Source organism: Herpailurus yagouaroundi, unplaced genomic scaffold, assembly GCF_014898765.1.
Source record: "Herpailurus yagouaroundi ecotype Mexico unplaced genomic scaffold, PumYag 165, whole genome shotgun sequence".
Lineage (NCBI taxonomy): Eukaryota > Metazoa > Chordata > Mammalia > Carnivora > Felidae > Herpailurus > Herpailurus yagouaroundi.
Genome location: NW_024412406.1, coordinates 21,833,242 through 21,852,826, shown reverse-complemented (window position 1 = coordinate 21,852,826; position 19,585 = coordinate 21,833,242). Strand labels below are relative to the sequence as shown.

Here is a 19,585-nt window from a genome sequence, read left to right as displayed (position 1 = left end):
GATGTTCCCTAGCAATATACCATAGTACGTCAACAAAAGCACAGATGTACTCAGCAGTTTGTCTCCAAACTAAAATTCTTCCTCTATTACTCTCACAGTCTATCCAGAGACACTCTGCTTTAATCACAATGAAAAGCTTCAACCAAAGGGAGATTACACATAAGCATGTTTTGCCTTTTCTCCCCCAGAAAGATGACTATAATCTCACATCTAAAGCAGAAGGCTTTATGGAAGAGAGGGGATTTTCTACGCAACCTGCTACATATAGAACAGCACAGAATTTGTTTTCAGTGACAGGGTCCACATTTTTCACTGGATTATTAAAGAGGAAGACCACTTACAATAACCAAAAGTGGAAACAACCCAAAGGTCCATCACTGATGACTGGATAAGCAAAATGTGGTGTGTTTCCATACAATGGAATATTATTCAGCCATAAAATGGAGTAAGTAGTGAACCTTGAAAACAGTATGCTGAATGCAAAATGTAGGATTGTATACGAAATATCAAGAATAAGCAAATCACAGATGCAGAAAGTATACTAGTAACCTGTACATTGCCAGTAAACTGCACATTTTCACATATCAACAATATTGAATTTTATGTTATGTAAATTTTATCTCAATTCAAAAAAAGACTTCATGAGGCAGAAAAAAAAACAAGGAATATGACTACAAATGGTAATGAATCATTAATGTAAAAAGTCATGAACAACTGCAGTGATTATTGGGAGAGAAAAGGAAAAATCAGGAGAAAGGAAGACAACTATCTGAAATAACATGACAACTGCAACAGCAGACAGACAGTACCTAACACATGCACACCTACACACACATGCACACCCCTATCCCAACACCTACATGCACATGCACACACACCAATCTCAGCACCTACACACACACACACATCCCTATCCCGGCACCTATACAGCACAGACACACCTTTATGGCAACACCTACACATAGAGACACACCCCACCTCACCACCTACACACACACGCACCCTTATCCCAACACTTACACAGACACACCCCCATCCCAACACCTACACACATACCTCTATCCCCTATCCCAATACCTACACATACATACCTTTATCCCAATACCTACATACATATACACACTCCTATCCCAACACCTACACACACATACAACCCATCCCAGCACCAATACATACACACGCGTGCGCGTGCGCGCACACACACACACACACACACACACACACACACACGCATTCATTCCAAAAAGAAGAAGGGGTATGCTTCAAAATGCTTTCTAAGGAAGGGTCTTGCAAATTGGGTCCTGAAATAAATTCAGTGGCTCATGAATACTTAAAACTCCTAACACGATGAATAAAAATGAGAATACTCCATTTCCTAAGAGTTAAGTGCTATTTGATAAAACTTTTCTGTGGGATATACATACAGTATAAAGCCTTTTTTTTTTTTTTAACTGCAGCTCATGTTCAAAGAAGCTGAAAAGTCATTACTCCCAGGTAACCCTGCTAACATCCCCTTGTATTCCCACCCTGTTGAGAACAAGTGAAAGCCTACAGAAATTAAGAGTATGCCCCCAAATAATGACAAATCTTTAAGATTCCTAAAGAATGTCTTTTATGCTTTTACAAATTCACAAAAGAAATGATACCAAAATTCTTACCTAAAACTTCCTCATAATCAACAAGATCAAACCAGACGACAGCTACTGATGTCCAGACTCCCAGCAATGCAATGACCATAAACCATGTGAAAAATGAACTTCCAGAAAGTCCTCCTTTCTTCCCATTTTTATGTCCTCCATGCTTTGTATCTGTTTAAAAATAAAACAGATGAACAATGTCATTATACAAGATGACACTTTATTAAACACCTCTTTTTCCTGAATTATTTCTCCAGTAATTTGAAAGTGTTTACATTGGTAAATCATTTCAAAAACAGTTTTCACTCAAATTCTCAGAACATGTTATGTAAAATGAAGATTTTGAAACAGAAAAGATTCTGGTTAGACCCAACACCACATATGTAAAACTCTGACTTAGAAGTAATGAAAGAATTAAACAATTCGTTGGCTAACAATTTTTTAAAAATAAAATATGATATAACATGTGTATTATATTATGTGCAATACATATAATATGTATACCTTCCTTCTAAGTTCTTTACCCAAACCACCTAAATATAACCTCCCCCCGGGGCGCCTGGGTGGCGCAGTCGGTTAAGCGTCCGACTTCAGCCAGGTCATGATCTCGCGGTCCGTGAGTTCGAGCCCCGCGTCAGGCTCTGGGCTGATGGCTCAGAGCCTGGAGCCTGTTTCCGATTCTGTGTCTCCCTCTCTCTCTGCCCCTCCCCCGTTCATGCTCTGTCTCTCTCTGTCCCAAAAATAAATAAACGTTGAAAAAAAAATTTAAATATAACCTCCCCTAAAGTTCAGTGCCTATCAACGATTTAATGAAATCCTATAGAAATGTAGCCAAATCCTTTTCTCTGACCCACTTAGTGTCTGTAGAATCTTAAAACGCCTCTTAATGGTCACAGAAAATATCTCCCTCCACAATGGCTCCATATTCTTATCCAGAGAAGGACAGAAGAAGGAACAAGACTACTTAGAGCAAAGAGAGGTCAAGGAAGAAGGGAAGCAAAATAGTACAATTAGTCCCCCTCTGTAACAAGATCCACTGGGGTCTAAGGAAGCAGGAAAAGGCTCATCATGCACAATCCAATCGGTCTCAATGCAGGAAACAGCTTTGTCAACTCTGTCCACTGAGTGTCATGTATCACATCTCGTGTGTTAAATACACCTTCTCTTTTGGAAATATTCTTACAGCCCAAAGTAAACAAACAAACAAAACATGACAGTCAAGTGACACTGAGAGAAAATGGACAACACTGTCCTTGAAAGAAAGGACCACGGTATTCAAATTTCTCTTACAAAGGAACATAGTAAATACTATTAAAAGGATAGGTCGTGTTCCCATATGCCCTTGAGAAAAGGAAAAGTTCAACCAGGTAGTAGAGCAGGACACTGTCTTCTCTTTGTGGAACGCGGGTCATACATTTTAAAGGGCTTCCACGCGCACAACTGCATGTGACTCTCACAGAGGTCTTGTCAGTGTATCTCGAGAGGGCATTTCTGGATGTCTGTAAAGAACAATTCTTTATCCTGTGCAATTGTGCCTCACACTGCTGGGCAGCTGGCATCCCTGGTTTCCTTGGGTCCCAAAGGTAAGGAGCTCCCAGTGATTATGGCAAACAAAAGCACCGCCAATGACCCTACAAGGGTGATGCCTGGTTCAGAACCACGGGGGGTAAGGACAGGAATAATCAACGCTGTTTTATAGAAAAAAAGTTCAAATGATTCACCAGGACAAGTTGGGTAGAGCTAGGAATTAAATCTGACTTCCACGGTCCTGAGTTCCTTGATCCATATGGGTGAACCAAATTACAGGATTTCAAAAAAAACAAAACAAAAAACAAAAAAACAAAAAAAACCGCACTAGCTCTAATCTAGAACCTGCTTTCTGATTCCTAAATCCAACTCTCATTAAAGAATGCTGGTAGTAGTTTTCCAATGGCTCAAATCAAGAATATACTGCCAAATCTTCTAGAAGAAAAAAAATGAAATGAAAATCTTATTAAAAGGATAATTTTTTTTAAATAAACCACTAGATCAACTTTTCAAAAGGGGCCACAAAAACTAAATCAGTCTGAGAAAGTGAGAGTGTATGTGTGTATACACACTCAAATACATATCTTTTTTCTAGATATCCATATTTAATTATGTAAAATTATGACTAAATAAGACAAATGTCATTCTTAAAAAAAAAGTCAATTTTCTTTTCTTATGTTCTTTAACATTAGGACCAGATTTATAATCATATGGTGAATTCACAAAAGAATGCTTACCAAATAACATATGACCATCTACTATTTCTTATATGATTATTAGAAGTCTGCTAAAAGCTGGCTATCTAAAAACATAATGTATACTTTTTCAAATTCTCTCCGGGCATAGATTATAATGCTACATATTAAATGCACTTAAAACAGGCTTTCCTGTTTCATTACCTGAACACAGCCATGGGAGGGGGAGACTGGGTGAAAACTTCAGAAATGTTGGCGGGTGAAAATGATGATTTCTGATATTACTGAACAATATAGGGCATCACTAAAATTTTAAAAAATAAGAGAAAAAAGTGAGGACAGAGGAGTACCATAGATACACCAGCAGTGTTGTGTGTTTATTAAACTTCTATACATATGAAGACTTTTCAAAAAAAAATAATGTTTATTTTTGAGAAAGAAAGAGAGAGAGAGAGAGAGAGAGAGAGACAGACAGACAGACCATGAACGGGGAAGGGGCAGAGAGAGGGAGACACAGAATCCGAAGCAGGTTCCAGGCTCTAAGCTGTCATCAGCACAGAGCCCAACATGGGGTTTGAACTCACAAACCATGAGATCATGACCTGAGCAGAAGTCAGACGCTTAACCAACTGAACCACCCAAGAGCCCCATGAAGACATTTTTAATGCCGTATAGGGGTACCTGGATGGCTCAGTTGGTTGGGCGTCCAGCTTTGGCTCAAGTCATGATTTCATGGTTCATGGGTTGGAGCCCCATGTCGGGCTCTGTGCTGGCAGCTCAGAACCTGGAACCTGGTTCAGATTCTGTGTCTCCCTTTCTCTGCCCTATACCCACTCATACTCTGTCTCTCTCTCTCTTCCTCTCTCTCTCAAAAGTAAATAAACATTAAAACAAATTTTTTTAATGCTGTATAAAAAAACTTTTATTTCTATATTCATACAAATATATGCACGTATACTCTCATTTATATAGAATACTAATTATAATAAGAAAAATGCCTTCTGAAATACCCATTTACTGCCAAATACGGATTTATAATTTAAAATGAGTTTGTAATGAAATTGTTAATGAAACAAAATTACTTGAATTCAAAGATCAATTCTATGTCCATTTCTCTTTCTTAAAGCAGAAATGAAGGAAAATTTCTAAGATTCTCAAAACTAAAGTATCACTTAACCAAGTTAATTCAGTAAATACTCACCTAAGTTACTGACCTGCAACACTAAATATAAGTAAAAGTGCAAAAAGTGTTTTTAAAAAAATCATATAAATGCGTGCACCACAGCAGAGCTAAGGGATGGGGGGGAGGGGGAGCCAAACACAGTAAAGAACATACTTTATCTACAGACCGTTTACATTTGTGTTAGAAATGAGGCTAAAAACTTTGATCACGTTTTTCCTAACTTACTGCAAAAAACTAAAGAATATACTTTACAGACAACCTCACCTGAGTCAAAGCAACAAAGTGCTCAAAGAAATTAGAAACCAACAGTGCTGATGGAAGGCAGGCCTGTAGGAGGTATGAAAACCAGCAGCAAGATAAAGAATTTGAAAAGAATACATGGCAGGGGGCTATTCCCCTTGAACTGTCCTTAAAACAATCTTACGAACAAGGGAATAATGACCATCAAATTGAGTCTGTCATTAAAATAATATTTTGAACTGTTTAAGAATGCAAAAAATGGGGGTGCCTAGGCGGCTCAGTCAGTTAAGTGTCCGACTTTGGCTCAGGTCATGATCTCACAGTTTGTGGGTTGGAGCCCCGTGTCGGGCTCCATGCTGACAGCTCAGAGCCTGAAGCCTGCTTCTCTCTCTCTGCCCCTCTGCTCACACTCTGTCTCTCTCTCTCTCAAAAATAAATAAATGTTGGGAAAAAAAAGAATGCAAAAAATGTACAATAAATCTTAGATTTTTCATTTAAGATACTGTTTATCAAACAGATTAATCACTTTAAAAGAGATAAACGTCAAAAAAAGGGTAAATGTTACTCAGCTAGAATATGAAATTATTAGCAATATTTTATCCATCCTTCATAATGTCAAATAAATTGTTACTCTAGTATTATTAGTCTTATTACGGTTAATATTTACTAATTCCATAAAGGAACAAACAGCAAATTATAAAAAGGAGTCTTTCCCAGGACATCCTCGTTAGGAGAATGTTTTAACTGACACCAAATAATACTCCCTTGATATGTCACTTTGAAAATATGGCATACCTAGTCCCAAAGGGCAGATTAGTTTCTGTCCAATGAACTGAAATAAACACAGTAAGATAAACACTTCAAGAGAAACACCTTAAAGAGACCTGAAATCAGCACTTTGTCCCAAAGCTATTTCTAGTAGTCAACCCTATTTTCTAAGATCAGAATAAATCTGAGAGTGTTCATTTCATTTTCTGACTCATGATTCCACCTGTAGTCCCAGGGATTAGTCAAGATTTTGTTAATGGAGGTTAAGAATATGGCAAGAACTGTGGGATTCATTTTCTTCCACACTGACCCACCAAAAGTAATGACCTCCAAATCAGAACACTGTTCTTACTACCAAACACAGAAAATTACCACAGCGAGCAATGAAATGTGTGTCTACAAAACGTGGGCTAGGGACCGTAGGTAAATCTTATTGTTCATTTAAGGAAAAAGAAAATAAGACATGCCCAGCACCTGAACAGGGGTCAGTCAGTCACTTAACTGGATTACAACAAACTGGATTACAAATCAACCATGTCCAAGTTTTGCTTAGCATTATGCTGATGATTTCATAAATTTATACATAAGCCCCACACATTTAAAGTTTAAAGAAAAAACATAAAAGCTGTCAAGCAACTCATCAAACTGATTATTTTTTTTATGTTACAAAGCATCACCTTTTGGAAGCCAAGAACTGGCAAACGTGGGTCAGAAGTACCAGCTGATATTCCCTAACTATGCAGATTATGTAACCACCACAGAAACGGGGAGAAATGTCTTCTAAAAGAACTAAAGATACATATTTCATATTCTTCTTCATGGCTGGATGAGGTACTTCATCAGAACAGTCAGGTGACTCATTCTAACCATTTATTTAAAACCGTGTTCAAAGTAAAGATATTCATATTCTCCATACTAATAATAGACTCCTTCCAGTGGCCACTTAGGCAGCTGAGAGTTGGGAGCTGTCTTGGTGTCTTAATACGTCTTTTTTTTTTTTTCCATAAATAAATTTTTGACATAATGAACTGGGACGGGAAGGTTACAGAAATCTGGGGTCTTAAGATGGGGTTCTGTTTGTGAATGTATGTGCCACAGCAGGACTGCGGTGGCTCTTACCACTCTGCTAGGGTTACCTAATGTAACAAATGAACATATACAAATAAAAAGTCCAAATCAATTCGAAAAACAAAAACATAACGAGCTAATGTAGCTTGCTTTCAACTAAATGGAAAGACATTCTTAACTCACAAACTAAAGCAAAAACAAATATACAAAAATGTAAATTCAACACATTATTTAAGAACCCTTGAAGTTAATGATTCAGTTTAAATACAAAATAAAACACTAGCATCTTTACTTTGCATTTATCACCCGCTTCACAAAAATTAGGTCAGTTTCCACACATGGTAAAGCCTGAGTCAAGCTCTGCCTGCACCAACTAAGTGTGCTCACTAATACAAGACTTACACATGCCTTAGATTTCCTATAATGTCATATGAGATCTAAATCTAACTACACACAATTCTTTGAATTTACTGTAATTATAAGACCAAAGAAGACTGCTTGTACATTTTTCTGAAGTTTTTAAAATGTGCTTTCTGCTTTTACAAATATATAATCTAATATACTAAAAGGTATTCTAAGACACCAAAACATATTCAGATCAAGGACAGATTACTCCAGGAAAAATTAAACTACCATGAAAAGGTGATGTCTCCAGGAGTTCTAAATAGAAAAGATGTAGAAAACGTAGTCGAACAGTCAAAAGTATTTTAAAGGTGCACAACTGAAAATAAAGCTAAAAGCTGTCAGCTAGATCCCAAACCACTTTTAACCCAAACAATAAAAATGTACCTTTACCTTCAGCCATTTTGGTTTCTTCAATCCATGAAGAGTATATATGGAAGACAAAAATCAGAGCTATCAGCAGGTATCACGCACGCCAAGTGCCCTTCCCTACAGAGCTTCAGACTGGCCAACTGTTCCACGGGCAAGGCCTCTAGAACTGAAATTGGACCTGACTGCAAACTCTGCTCAGCAGTTATTTTTAGAGGCCCCTTCCTCATGGCCAAATACCGCTAATCACTCAGGCTGAAACGCTCTCCTAACAATGCGACAGCCTTTCTCCCACTTACGGGATTCCTTTCTCGGTTGGTGCTGTCTCCCAACTCCAAACCTTAAAAAAATTATGCATGCTGGACAAAATGCAATGGAACAGAGTGTGTTGCCAGTTCTGTTTTCTTGGAGTCAGTCTCGAATGGCTTTAGCCTAAGGACCGAATCATTCAAAACTGAAACAGGCCTTGTGGAACATGTGGCCCCGTTGCCGAAACCAGCTTGATCTGGTCCTTCAGGGTCTAATCAAATGCCTACATGGAAAGACCATTACTTAGTTTGTTTGAATGAAACAGAAAACTAAATGGTAAGAAATTAATTAATGCTCTAGAATTCTGATTCACAGGTATGATCATTCCAAGTCTAATTCCTAATGCAGCAAAAGTAAAACAACAAAAAACAAAAAACAAAAAACAAACAAAAAAACAAACGTATTTCCCCAGAGAAGAAGGGAGAAGGAGCTGGGAATGAAAGCATGGAGGGAAGATAGGCAGGGGAGGAATGGGGGAGAGGGAGGGCCAATAGGCCGGAAGGGAGCAGGCCAGGAAAGAAGGAACCCTGAAGCGTGGCAACAGTGATCCAGGAAACAGGACCTCAGAGAAAATACTGGAAAGAGAGTGTGCAACTGTCTTCTGATTTTTTCCACTTCCTTCGAATCCCAACTCCACATAGTCCCTTCTGGGAAGTAAAACCAGCCCAAAGTTACTACCATTTATTCACTGATTTAAAATTAGCAGTTCACAGAATTCATCAGAACTCTGATTAGTACATTAAATTAATTTAGCACAAATAGCATCGAGAGCAAGGCGGCAACCTTTATTTATGAGGGTTTAATTTTTTTTTTTCCCAGCCAAACTGAATGCTTCACAAGCAAATTAAACATTTAAATGTTCTGAAGAGGAGTCAGTCGCCTATGGTACCAATATTTGATGGCCAAGAGCTGAAAAGAGTGAACAAGGCATCAGGGCAACTGAACAAAACTGCTGAGCGTCCCGGGTGTCCTCTGACCAAGAGCCATTTCCTCAAAGATCCGTCCTGCTAAAGTGAGTGAGTGCTAAAATGTTACATGACAGTGAATCAGTTGTTGACAGGGAATTAAGAAGACCCGCCACCATACAAATTTATTTGACAAATATTTCCGAGGTTTTCTTTTGTTGTTTTCACAGAGAGGAAGAGTGACAAGAGACCTGTCCTGGGGCCACAGGAAACCAAGCCACTATACTCACATGGTAGGTAGCCCATTTCAGACTTTAGAAACCCGGATTTGATTCCTGGCTTCCTCACTGACTTTGACTTGGGGAAAACATCAAACTTGGGGGCCTCAACTTCCTTGCCTTTAGAATGCGTCCTGGCATTAAACCAGGCGTGCAAGCATTTGTTGAATTCATCCACGCGACACGTTTCTAATGAATCAGTTGGGACACGTGCACAAGCCCCCAGCCCTGCAATCCCAACTCCGTTTCATGACATCAGCCTGCCACCACGGCTGCCCAAGCTGCCGGAGTTGCTTCTCTCCCTTCATGGGCCTGCACCAAGGCAGCGCATCCTGAATTACAGGTCTGTGGCCAACGCCGAATTGAGAGGAGAATCACGCCTACTAAATTCGGGGGTACCGCACCCCTGAGGCTTCTCCAACACAGCTCCAATCATCCCCCTCGAAAATGTTCATCACACACATTGACACAATCTTCTCCTTCACCTTTTACAAGTTTTACAGGTTTTCAAGAAAAGGTCTTCCCTCCCTAGTGGCACAATAATGGCACACCTGCTATTTGAGATAGGGTGGACAGGCTAAGTCTGTGAAGTAACATGTAACCTGTCTTCTTCCTTAAGGAAAAAGAAATTCTGAATTCCAAGTTACTCTCACTTATAATAAGCACAACTTATTTTTATGACAGGAAATATTTACGAAAAGTTTAAAAATAAATTCATGTGCATATAGAAAATCACAGTTTTAAAACCCTGGCAATGACAACTAAAGTCAAACTAAAGTCATAAATTATTCCTCGTAATCAATCGCTGCTGGGGCTAATAGCAAATTCCTACATCCAGACAAAGATCAAACTCCTAACATGTGCTCTGAGACTATTATTATCAGCCTGATGCCACTGGAGACCACAAAAGCCCAGTCTCATGTCCACGGATGCCAGGCTCTGCCTGCTTCCAAAACATGCCAGGGGAAATCCATGAGACTGTTCACGGGTCCCAAGGACTACTTCCCTCCCCTCGCCCAATCAGCTTTCATTCGCAGCAGTGGCTCTCGGGAGCACATCACAGTCACCTGGAGGGCTTGTCAAAACACAGACTGCTGGGCCCACTCCCAGAGTTTCTGAGCCTCTGGGGTCCGAGAACGTGCATTTCTAATAGGTTCCCACCCGGGGGACTGGAGGCAACTGGTGCCGGGACCACACATGAAAGGAACCATTGCACGGCTTCCCGTGCTAGCAAGCTCTGATTCTCAGGCTCTGGAGGAGGAGGAAAGCAGGGCTTGCTTTTACCAGTTTGCAGAGCATCATTTCCTCACCCCCTAAAAAAGAAACAGCAACAAAACCCTCTTCCTCTGAGGCCCATGCCGTCCAGTTATACTGCCCTCCAACCTGCCTCCTCACTGCCATCGACCACCTGCGGTGCTCTCTCCCCCTCAGTGACGTAGTCACCTGGAAACCAGCCAGTACCGTGTGATGTCAATGTCCACCTGTGTGGCAAATGTGACCAGTTCTCTTTCCTTCATTTCTTCACCCCCAGTGACCTTGCTCCCCTCCATCCTATAGCCAACATTCATTCATTCATTCATTCATTCATTCATTCATTTAAGGCGGAGAAGGGGCAGAGAGAAAGGGAGAGAGAGAATCCCAAGGAGGCTCCACACTGTCAGTGCAGAGCTCCATTCACGGCTCAACTCACCCACTGTGAGATCAGGACCTGATCCGAAACCAAGAGTCGGATGCTTAACCAACTGAACTACCCAGGCACCCCCCCAACATTTATTATTATATCCCTACTGGGGCTCTTGTGATAAACCCACCCTAATTCACCTGTCTAATGGCATCTTCATCCTTGTTGAGGTATCTCTGTAGCTTCCCTGGCACAACCATCTTGACAGATTCTGTAACCTTGCTAAGAAAGCTCTGTTGGCTTGAGTCTATCATGAGAACTGCAGGATAACCAAAGATACCAAAGATACCAAAAATCTATTTCTTCAAACACACACACACACACACACACACACACACACACACACACACACACCCCTCATCTACATATAGTCTCCACAGCAAACATGAGCAACTTTTTTGAAATCTAATTATTAAATAGCCAGTATTACAGACAGAACTCCTCAGACATTGAGTGAAATCTACTTGCACACACCCTCCCGAGCTAGGGAGCACCACCTCTAAATGCGAAGGTTTAGGCTGTCCCCAGTATGTGACACACAGAATAAAAACATCCACTCGGATCACACACCTTCCTATTTTTCCAGCTCGTTTACTCAACAACTTCTTCTTGGATCCCATAGTTCTCTTGCTTCTACTTTCTTCTGAACTCCTCCTCGCCTGCTGCCTTCACATCTTTCCATGTTGAGAGTCCACAGTTCATCAGTTAAGTCACTCCCTGACTCACTAAAGCCTTTGCTCCTCAATCCATTCGTTGCATCAATCCGCCATAACGGTCTCCCTGGATGAACACAATCACTCACCCTTATCCACGACTGTTAAGGGCAGCAAGGGACACCAAAAGAAATCACGCACAGGACACAGTGGAGCGAATCCCAACGGGCCCTCAGGGCTGCCTGTCAATCCTGCACACATCTCTGGAACACTCCCTTTCCTGTTCTCCAGAAGGACTATTTCAAACATCTCTGCCCCTCAAGAATCCTATTTTCTCATACTCAGAAAACGCCATAGCCTCTTATAGCACAGAAGACAGAAGCATCAGCAGGAAACCATCAGGACTGCACTGCCACCCATCACAAACCTACATTCACCAGCATCCACTCTGTTTTCCTCCCAATTCCTCAGCTACCTCACCCTCCTTATCCTTTCACTCTCCGGTACTGTCAGCCTTTCTGCCTTTACTACATCTTCCCTCAAGCCCAGAGTGAGCCCCTGCTCTTTCTCCTTCCCATCATAGATGAAATTCTCAACAGAGCTATGATTTCACTGCTTTCATTTTGTGATGGCCCACTCACTCCTTACACCCTGTACGTAGGCTGCGATGTAGCTTCTGCACAGGGCAGTCACTCTAATGTGACGCCAATGACTTCCATGTTGCTGAATCCAATGGAGTATTTTCAGTCCTCATCTAACTTGCCCTCTCAAAGGAATTCTTCCTCCTAAAACATTCTCTTTCCTTGCTTGACTTTTTCTGATTCTTCATCTCGTATTTCTTCTACCTTTCTGAACTTTCTACTTCTCAATCTCCTTTGCTACTTCATTCTCCTCTACTTGACTTTCAAATGTGGAAATTCCATATGCCTTGCTCCTATGCCATCTGCCTAGTTGACTAATGCATCCATAGGCTTAAACTTTCCTCTCCTTTTAGGTCCAAACGTATCTGTCTACTCAATATCCATTTGAATCCGTATGGAAAACCCAAACTCTGCATACACACAACTGAACCCATGATCTTTCTCCTCTCCTCTCTGTCCAAATCTCAGGAACACTTCCATCAAAAGCCAGCTGCTTAAACCAAAAACTTGGCATTCATCCTTGACTTCATCCTCTTCCTTTTCCCAAATACCCATCTCTCAAGTCAGAGTCTCCCTAGCAGACTGTTGCAAATGGCTTACACCTATGCCAAGACGTGAATTCCCCTCAGCCCCTAGGTCATCCTTGCCTATTTACCCTGGCATGATATTTTAAAAAACCATTTATATGTGCCATGACATAAAAGAAATGGAAAATTGTGTCTCAAACCACCCATAGTTCTGCCCCTCTACTGAGACCACCCAAATCCATGTTACCATCATCTCATAGGCTACTACAATACTTTAACATACTTTCCCTGCTCTATACAGCAGGCACAATAATTTTTTCAACCCGATTATATCATTACCCTTTTTAAAAAAAACCCTATTTTTCTTAGGGGTTCACACTGTTCTTAAGATAAAATAAAAATCTTTGATGTGGCCTATAAGACTCTATTTGACATGGCCCCAGCCAACCACTCTGGCTTTCATTTTGTGTCACTTCCTATGGCTGTGTATGTTCCAGATACAAAACACTCACCCTGCTCTGGTCCTGCATAGGCCATGCCCTCTTCCTGAATGAATGTCAACACTGGGTTACCACCACAGAGTTGCCCCCAGCCCAGCTATCTACTGCTTTTTCTTCTTAAATCCCACCTCTTCAAGGAGGCTTTCCCATAACACTGTGACGGCATTTTCTTTTTCTTTCTGTTTCTCTGTTATTAGGATTATTATTTTCTCTTTCCTCATGAGAAGTGTACTCTTTAATCTCCATCCCCTATTTCACTCACTGCCCCACCTACCTCCCCTCTGGTAACCATCAGTTTGTTCTCTATAGTTAAGAGTCTGTTTCTTGGGGGTGGCTAGGTGGCTGAGTCGGTTAAGTGTCCAACTCTTGATTTCAACTCAGATCATGATCTCACAGTTCATGATACCGAGCTCCACTTTGGGCTCTGTGCTGATAGCCCGGAGCCTACCTGGGATTCTCTCTCTGCGCCCCTCCCCACCCCGTGCACGCAAGTTCTCTCTCTCTGTCTCAAAAAAAATGAATATACATTTTTTAAACGAAGACTTTTTCTTGGTTTGTCTTTTTCCCTTTGCTCATTTGTTCTGTCTCTTAAATTCCACACGAGTGAAAATGTTTATCTTTCTCTGACTTATTTTGCTTAGCATTACTCTCTAGCTTCATCCATATTGTTGCAAATGGCAAGATCTAATGCTTTGTTATGGAGGAAGAATATTCCACTATATACACATACCACTTCTTTATCCATTCACCTATCAATGGACAGTTGAGCTGCATCCATAGTTAGGCTGTTGTAAATAATGGTGCAATAGACACAGGGATGCACGTATCCCTTTGAATTTGTGTTTTTGCATTTTTGGGGTAAATACAATTACTGGATCATAGAGTAGTTCTATTATTAATTTTCTGAGGAACCTCCATACTGTTTTCAGAGTGGCTGCACCAGTTTGCCTTCCCACCAACAGAACAAGAGGGCTCCTTTTTCTCTACATCCTCCCCAACATTTGTTATTTCTTGTGTTTTTATTTTAGCCATTCTGACAGGTATATTTTACAGATGTATCTGACAGGTGTCTCTTTCATTGAAGTTTTGATTTACATTTCCACGATGAGTGATGTTGAGCACCTTTTCATGTGTCTGTTGACCATCTGTCTGTCTTCTTTGGAGAAATGCCTGTTCATCTCTTGTGCCCATTTTTAACTGGAGTATTTGTTTTTTGGGTGTTGAGTGGTATCAGTTCTTTATATATTTTAGGTACTAACCCTTTATCAGCTTTGTCATTTGCAGATATCTTCTCCCATTCAGTAGGTTGCCTTTTAGTTTTGTTGATTGTTTCCTTCACTGGGCAGAAATTTTTTATTTTGATGTAGTCCCAACAGTGTATTTTTACTTTCATTTCCCTTTCCTCGGGAGACATAGCTAGGAAAACACTGCTATGGTGGCCAATGTCAGACAAATTATTGACTATTCTCTCTTCAAGGATTTTTATGGTTTCAGGTCTCACATTTTGAATTTATTTTTATGTAAGGTGAAAGAAAGTGGTTGAGTTTCATTCTTTTGCATGTACCTATCCAGTTTTGCCAAAACCATTTGTTCAAGAGACTGCCTTTTTCCCACTGTATATTTATTCCTGTGAGAGCATTTTCTAATACACTCTCACAGTAGTATGTACTTCTTCACAGCATTATTTCATTGGTAATTGAGTTCTTAACTTCCTTCTTCCTTCAGAATGCATGTTTCATCTGCCTTTTCATTCCTCTACATTTGCCTTGCACCTAGTAGGAACTCAACAAACATTTGTTAAATGCATAAACTCGTTCTCAAATTCTTGATATGATAGGAGTAATCACACTTCTTCCTGCTCATACTTGACAAAAAAGGGCACAAAATCTAGTCCAACAAATGTCACACCACTTCAAGTTTCTTCCATTTTCACAAGTTATCCTAAAATTAATTCACACTAGGAAAAGACCTCTAAATAGTTAAGGGAAATATTAAGAAAGAAGCCCAGTGTTTCCCAAACACTGGTTATGAAGCCAAGCTAGTCTACGAGCAAGTTTTCACTGCTTCTGTGTCAGATAATTTCCTCACTGATCCACCTTTGGTGACTGCCACCTATATTGAACATAAGTAGGCCCACGCTGGAAGGATACTGCAGCCCCCGTGCACCTGGCCCCACAGCCAGATGCCTGACACTGCTCTCCTGACCGACCCTGTATAGAAAAGGCACAGGGGGCTGAAGGAGTGACAAGGGCTACTAGAATTTAGTAAGACAAAACTGAGAACTCGTCTCCATTTTCATCAGTGTAGATAGTAAAGGAAAGTGAAATATTAGCCGTGACTATCTATATCAGCCTCCCTTTATTTTTAGGAACCTTCACTGCTCTTTGGAACCCCAGGTTGAGGAACCACTGTCCCAACGTCCCCCTGTTTGTGTCCTGGATTCAGCTGTTCTCTTCTGCAGTGATGAACACAGGTCCATCAACCTCCACCTATGAATCTGCAAGGGACTGAAGTGCCATTGGTAAGATGCTAAAACCATACTATGAATGGTAGTTAACTCCAAAAATTCATTTCCTCACGTCAGGCCTAACAAGTTAGTGTTTTAGGCTTAATTAGTTCTCCCTACAGAGCACTCAATAAAGAGAAAACAGTCTCAGAGGAAAAAGCACTCCCTGGCAAATCAATCATCAATGTTGGTAACAGTTATTAGTGGTATTTAGTGATTATGGAGTTCAAAATCAGTCTCCTGCTGAACTGGGAATGGCGGAGCATCTAAAGAAAACTGAGTTGTGGTGTCCATTCAGAAACTCTGAGGTAGGGGCGCCTGGGTGGCACAGTCGGTTAGGCGTCCGACTTCAGCCAGGTCACGGTCTCGCGGTCCGTGAGTTCGAGCCCCGCGTCAGGCTCTGGGCTGATGGCTCAGAGCCTGGAGCCTGTTTCCGATTCTGTGTCTCCCTCTCTCTCTGACCCTCCCCCGTTCATGCTCTGTCTCTCTCTATCCCAAAAATAAATAAACGTTGAAAAAAAAAAATTAAAAAAAAAAAGAAACTCTGAGGTGGTAAAAAGTTGTTAGAAGAAATATGAAACAAACAATAAGTTTCTTTTTTCAAAACTAAAAACAGTAACAATAAAAAAAATTGTAAAAAAAACCAAAAAACAAAGAAACAGTAAAACAAAAGCCTAGCCCCACTCATCTAACTCTAAGGCAACGAGACTAGGTCATAAAACCAACAGGTACGACCACAGTTGATTTGCAGCTGTGCTCCCAAATGCCTTTGACCTTAACCCCTTTAGACAGCAGAAGATCCATAGCTATCCTTCCTCACCAGTTCCCACTTTCTAGGACAATGGAATTCATCATTTACAAAAAGTGTCCTCAGAGGCAAATGGGGAGAGATGGGAGGGGGACAGAAAAGCACTAGCACAAAGTGTGCAGGGGATTCACGTGGAAATGGCAAAGCATAGGGGTCTCAGAGTTAACTTACTAGGAAATCATAGGCCAAAAGCATAGTTGATGCAATTATGCATCACAATGTATTTTGAGGACAGCCTACAAGAGGCAAGGAAGGCACTGCCCCAAAGAGGGCCACGTAGAGCCCTTCCCCTCCTTCGTGCCCTCCAGTCTTGCTGCTAATAGGAGATAAAAAAAAAAAATTCTACACTGATGAGGAGACCTGATTTAAAGCAAACAGACCAGAAATGGAGAGTGACTGGTACGTTAGGGAATCTGTCCCAAAGACGGTCAAGAACCTTGCCAACCACACATTAATCCAGTCCAGCTAAGCACAATGACTGGAAGAAAATGAGGCTTTGTATCAACGCCTTGTCAGACAAAGACTGCTAAATAAAACAGCTACAAAATGTGGCCACATGTATTAGAACAGCCCATGAAAAACTGCCAGTATTTAACCATTTTTCATATGACCAAAAAAACAATATGAGTATTTTCCCAAGGTTTTATTATGAAACTTTTCAAACACACAACAAAGCTGAACAAATTTCACAAAGAATACCCATGTGTTATCACTTAGATTCTACTATGAACACTTTATTATAATGTTTCTGGCATGTCAATTCATCTCTCTATATCCATCTACTAACCTATTTTATATGGAATACACTTCAAGATAACTTGTAGACACTGGTTCACCTCCTCTAAGTACTTCAGCTTCTATCATAACCTACAGTTTTATATTTCTTTACCATTTTTTAAAAATTTTTTAAGCTTTATTTATTTTTGAGAGATAGAGAGAGAGAGAGAGAGCGAGCGATGAGCATGAGTGAGGGAGGAGCGGAGAGAGGGAGACACAGAATCCCAAGCAGGCTCCAGGCTCCGAGCCGTCAGCACAGAGCCCGACGGGAGCTCGAACTCACAAACCATGAGATCATGACCTGAGCCGAAGTCAGACGCTTAACCGACTGAGCCACCCAGGCGCCCCATTCTTTACCATTTTTTATGTAAAATTTACATGAAACGAAACGCTCTCATTTTAAGTGTACACTCTGAGTTTTCACAAAAATATACACTGTGTGACCCAAAGCCCTGTCAAGACACTGAAGACTAACACCACCCATAAATAAGTTCTCTCGTGGCCCTTTCCAATCACCTTCCACCCCAACCCCAACCCCAACCCCAGAGGCAGACCCTTTGTTCTTCCTTCTTTTTCCCCCTGGTTTTGCCTATGTGTGCACACAATATGTGCTTGTCTGTGTAAGGCTTCCCTCCCTTGGCGTGACGTTCCAGAGAGCCAAGCACGTTCTGTGTAGAAGCAGTTCATTCTTTTCTGTTGCTCAGTAGTACTCCACTGTATAAACATACCAGAGTATATTAGAATGTAGCCACTCTACTACTGGTAGAAACCTGGACTATTCCCCATTTGGACTACTACAAGCAAAGTTATTTGGAATACTCTCGTACAAGACTATTGCTCGCATATAGGAAATAACATGCTTGCATTTCTCTTGCGCTAAATCACTTGGAATTACTGGATCAGGGGCCACATGTATATTCAGAATTATAAGCAACTGCCAGACCTTTCGCCAAAGTGGTTCTACCATTTTATAAACCTACTAAGAACGTATGAGGGGTCTTTTCTAGGATCCTGCCAACATTTGGTATTGTCAGTCTTTTCAACGCTGGCCATTCTGACCACTATCAGTTGTGTCTCACTGTGGTTTAATCTGCATTCTCCTGAGACCAATGTTTGAGCACATTCTTCATGTGCTTACTGACCATTTATCATCTTTTGTGAACTGTCTGTTCAAGTCTTTTGCACACCTGTCTATTTTTTCTAACACTCTTAAACTGAATTGCAGGAGTTCCTTATATTTCCTAAACACCTGTCCTTTAATAGACCTATGTGTTACAAAATTTTCTGCCAGATTACAACTTTCCTATTCATTTTCTTAAAGCATCTTTTGATGGGTAAAAGCTTTTAATTTTGATGCTGTCTCATGTATTATTTACTCATTCTTTATATATCACCAAATTGGAAAATGTTATTTAAACTTTAACAGGGTTCCATGCTTCACATTCTGAAATGTGACATCCATTCCAGTGCTCACACTTAATTACTGGATCTGTGACATACTGTCCCTGACAGAAGCTCTGTCACTGGCTCAAACACTGTGCCCAGGAAAGAAAGGTCCGAAAGTCAAAGGCCAGGTCAGACATACGTCGACTAAATGTCGTTTAGTGGCAGGTATCACAGAGAGTAAAAGCAAGAGAAATTTTGAGAGTTTTAAGGAATATTTTGTTAGATATGATGAGTCACAAAAATGTTTCTAAGCCAGTTATTTTCCCCTCAAATTCATGGGGATGGAATAAACCTAATTCCTCTGCCACCCAACAGCCCCACCAACACTTGAACCCTTAGCTTTTTTTCAAAAACAAGTTTACCTGTGCAATTATTTGTATGTTTCCTCCCAACTTTTCATGACTCACAAATTTAAATTACCAGAATACTGAGGAAACCAGAAGGTTTCTTTACTGTAATCTTCACCTTGTACACCCAGTAAAATCTTTAGAAAATCACAAAAACAACACGTTTTAGCGAGAAGGCATATAGTTTACCTGTGAGATTTTGGTGGGGGAAACATAATTTTAAAAATCTTTATGGGGGCGCCTGGGTGGCGCAGTCGGTTAAGCGTCCGACTTCAGCCAGGTCACGATCTCGCGGTCCGTGAGTTCGAGCCCCGCGTC

The 19,585-nt window shown here is 40.7% G+C and overlaps 1 protein-coding gene across 5 annotated transcripts in view; it reads right to left on the bottom strand.

Annotated features, from left to right (window-relative positions):
- ASPH (aspartate beta-hydroxylase) overlaps positions 1–19,585 on the bottom strand; it is a 229,473-nt gene that overhangs the window by 183,542 nt on the left and 26,346 nt on the right. For 3 of the 5 annotated variants that reach the window (XM_040487719.1, XM_040487721.1, XM_040487720.1), the window contains exon 2: positions 1,659–1,808. In XM_040487719.1, coding sequence (XP_040343653.1) covers positions 1,659–1,808 — 150 coding nt within the window. Of the gene's footprint in view, positions 1–1,658; positions 1,809–7,913; positions 8,150–19,585 lie in introns of those variants that run through there. The other 2 variants (XM_040487722.1, XM_040487723.1) reach the window with 2 other exon arrangements.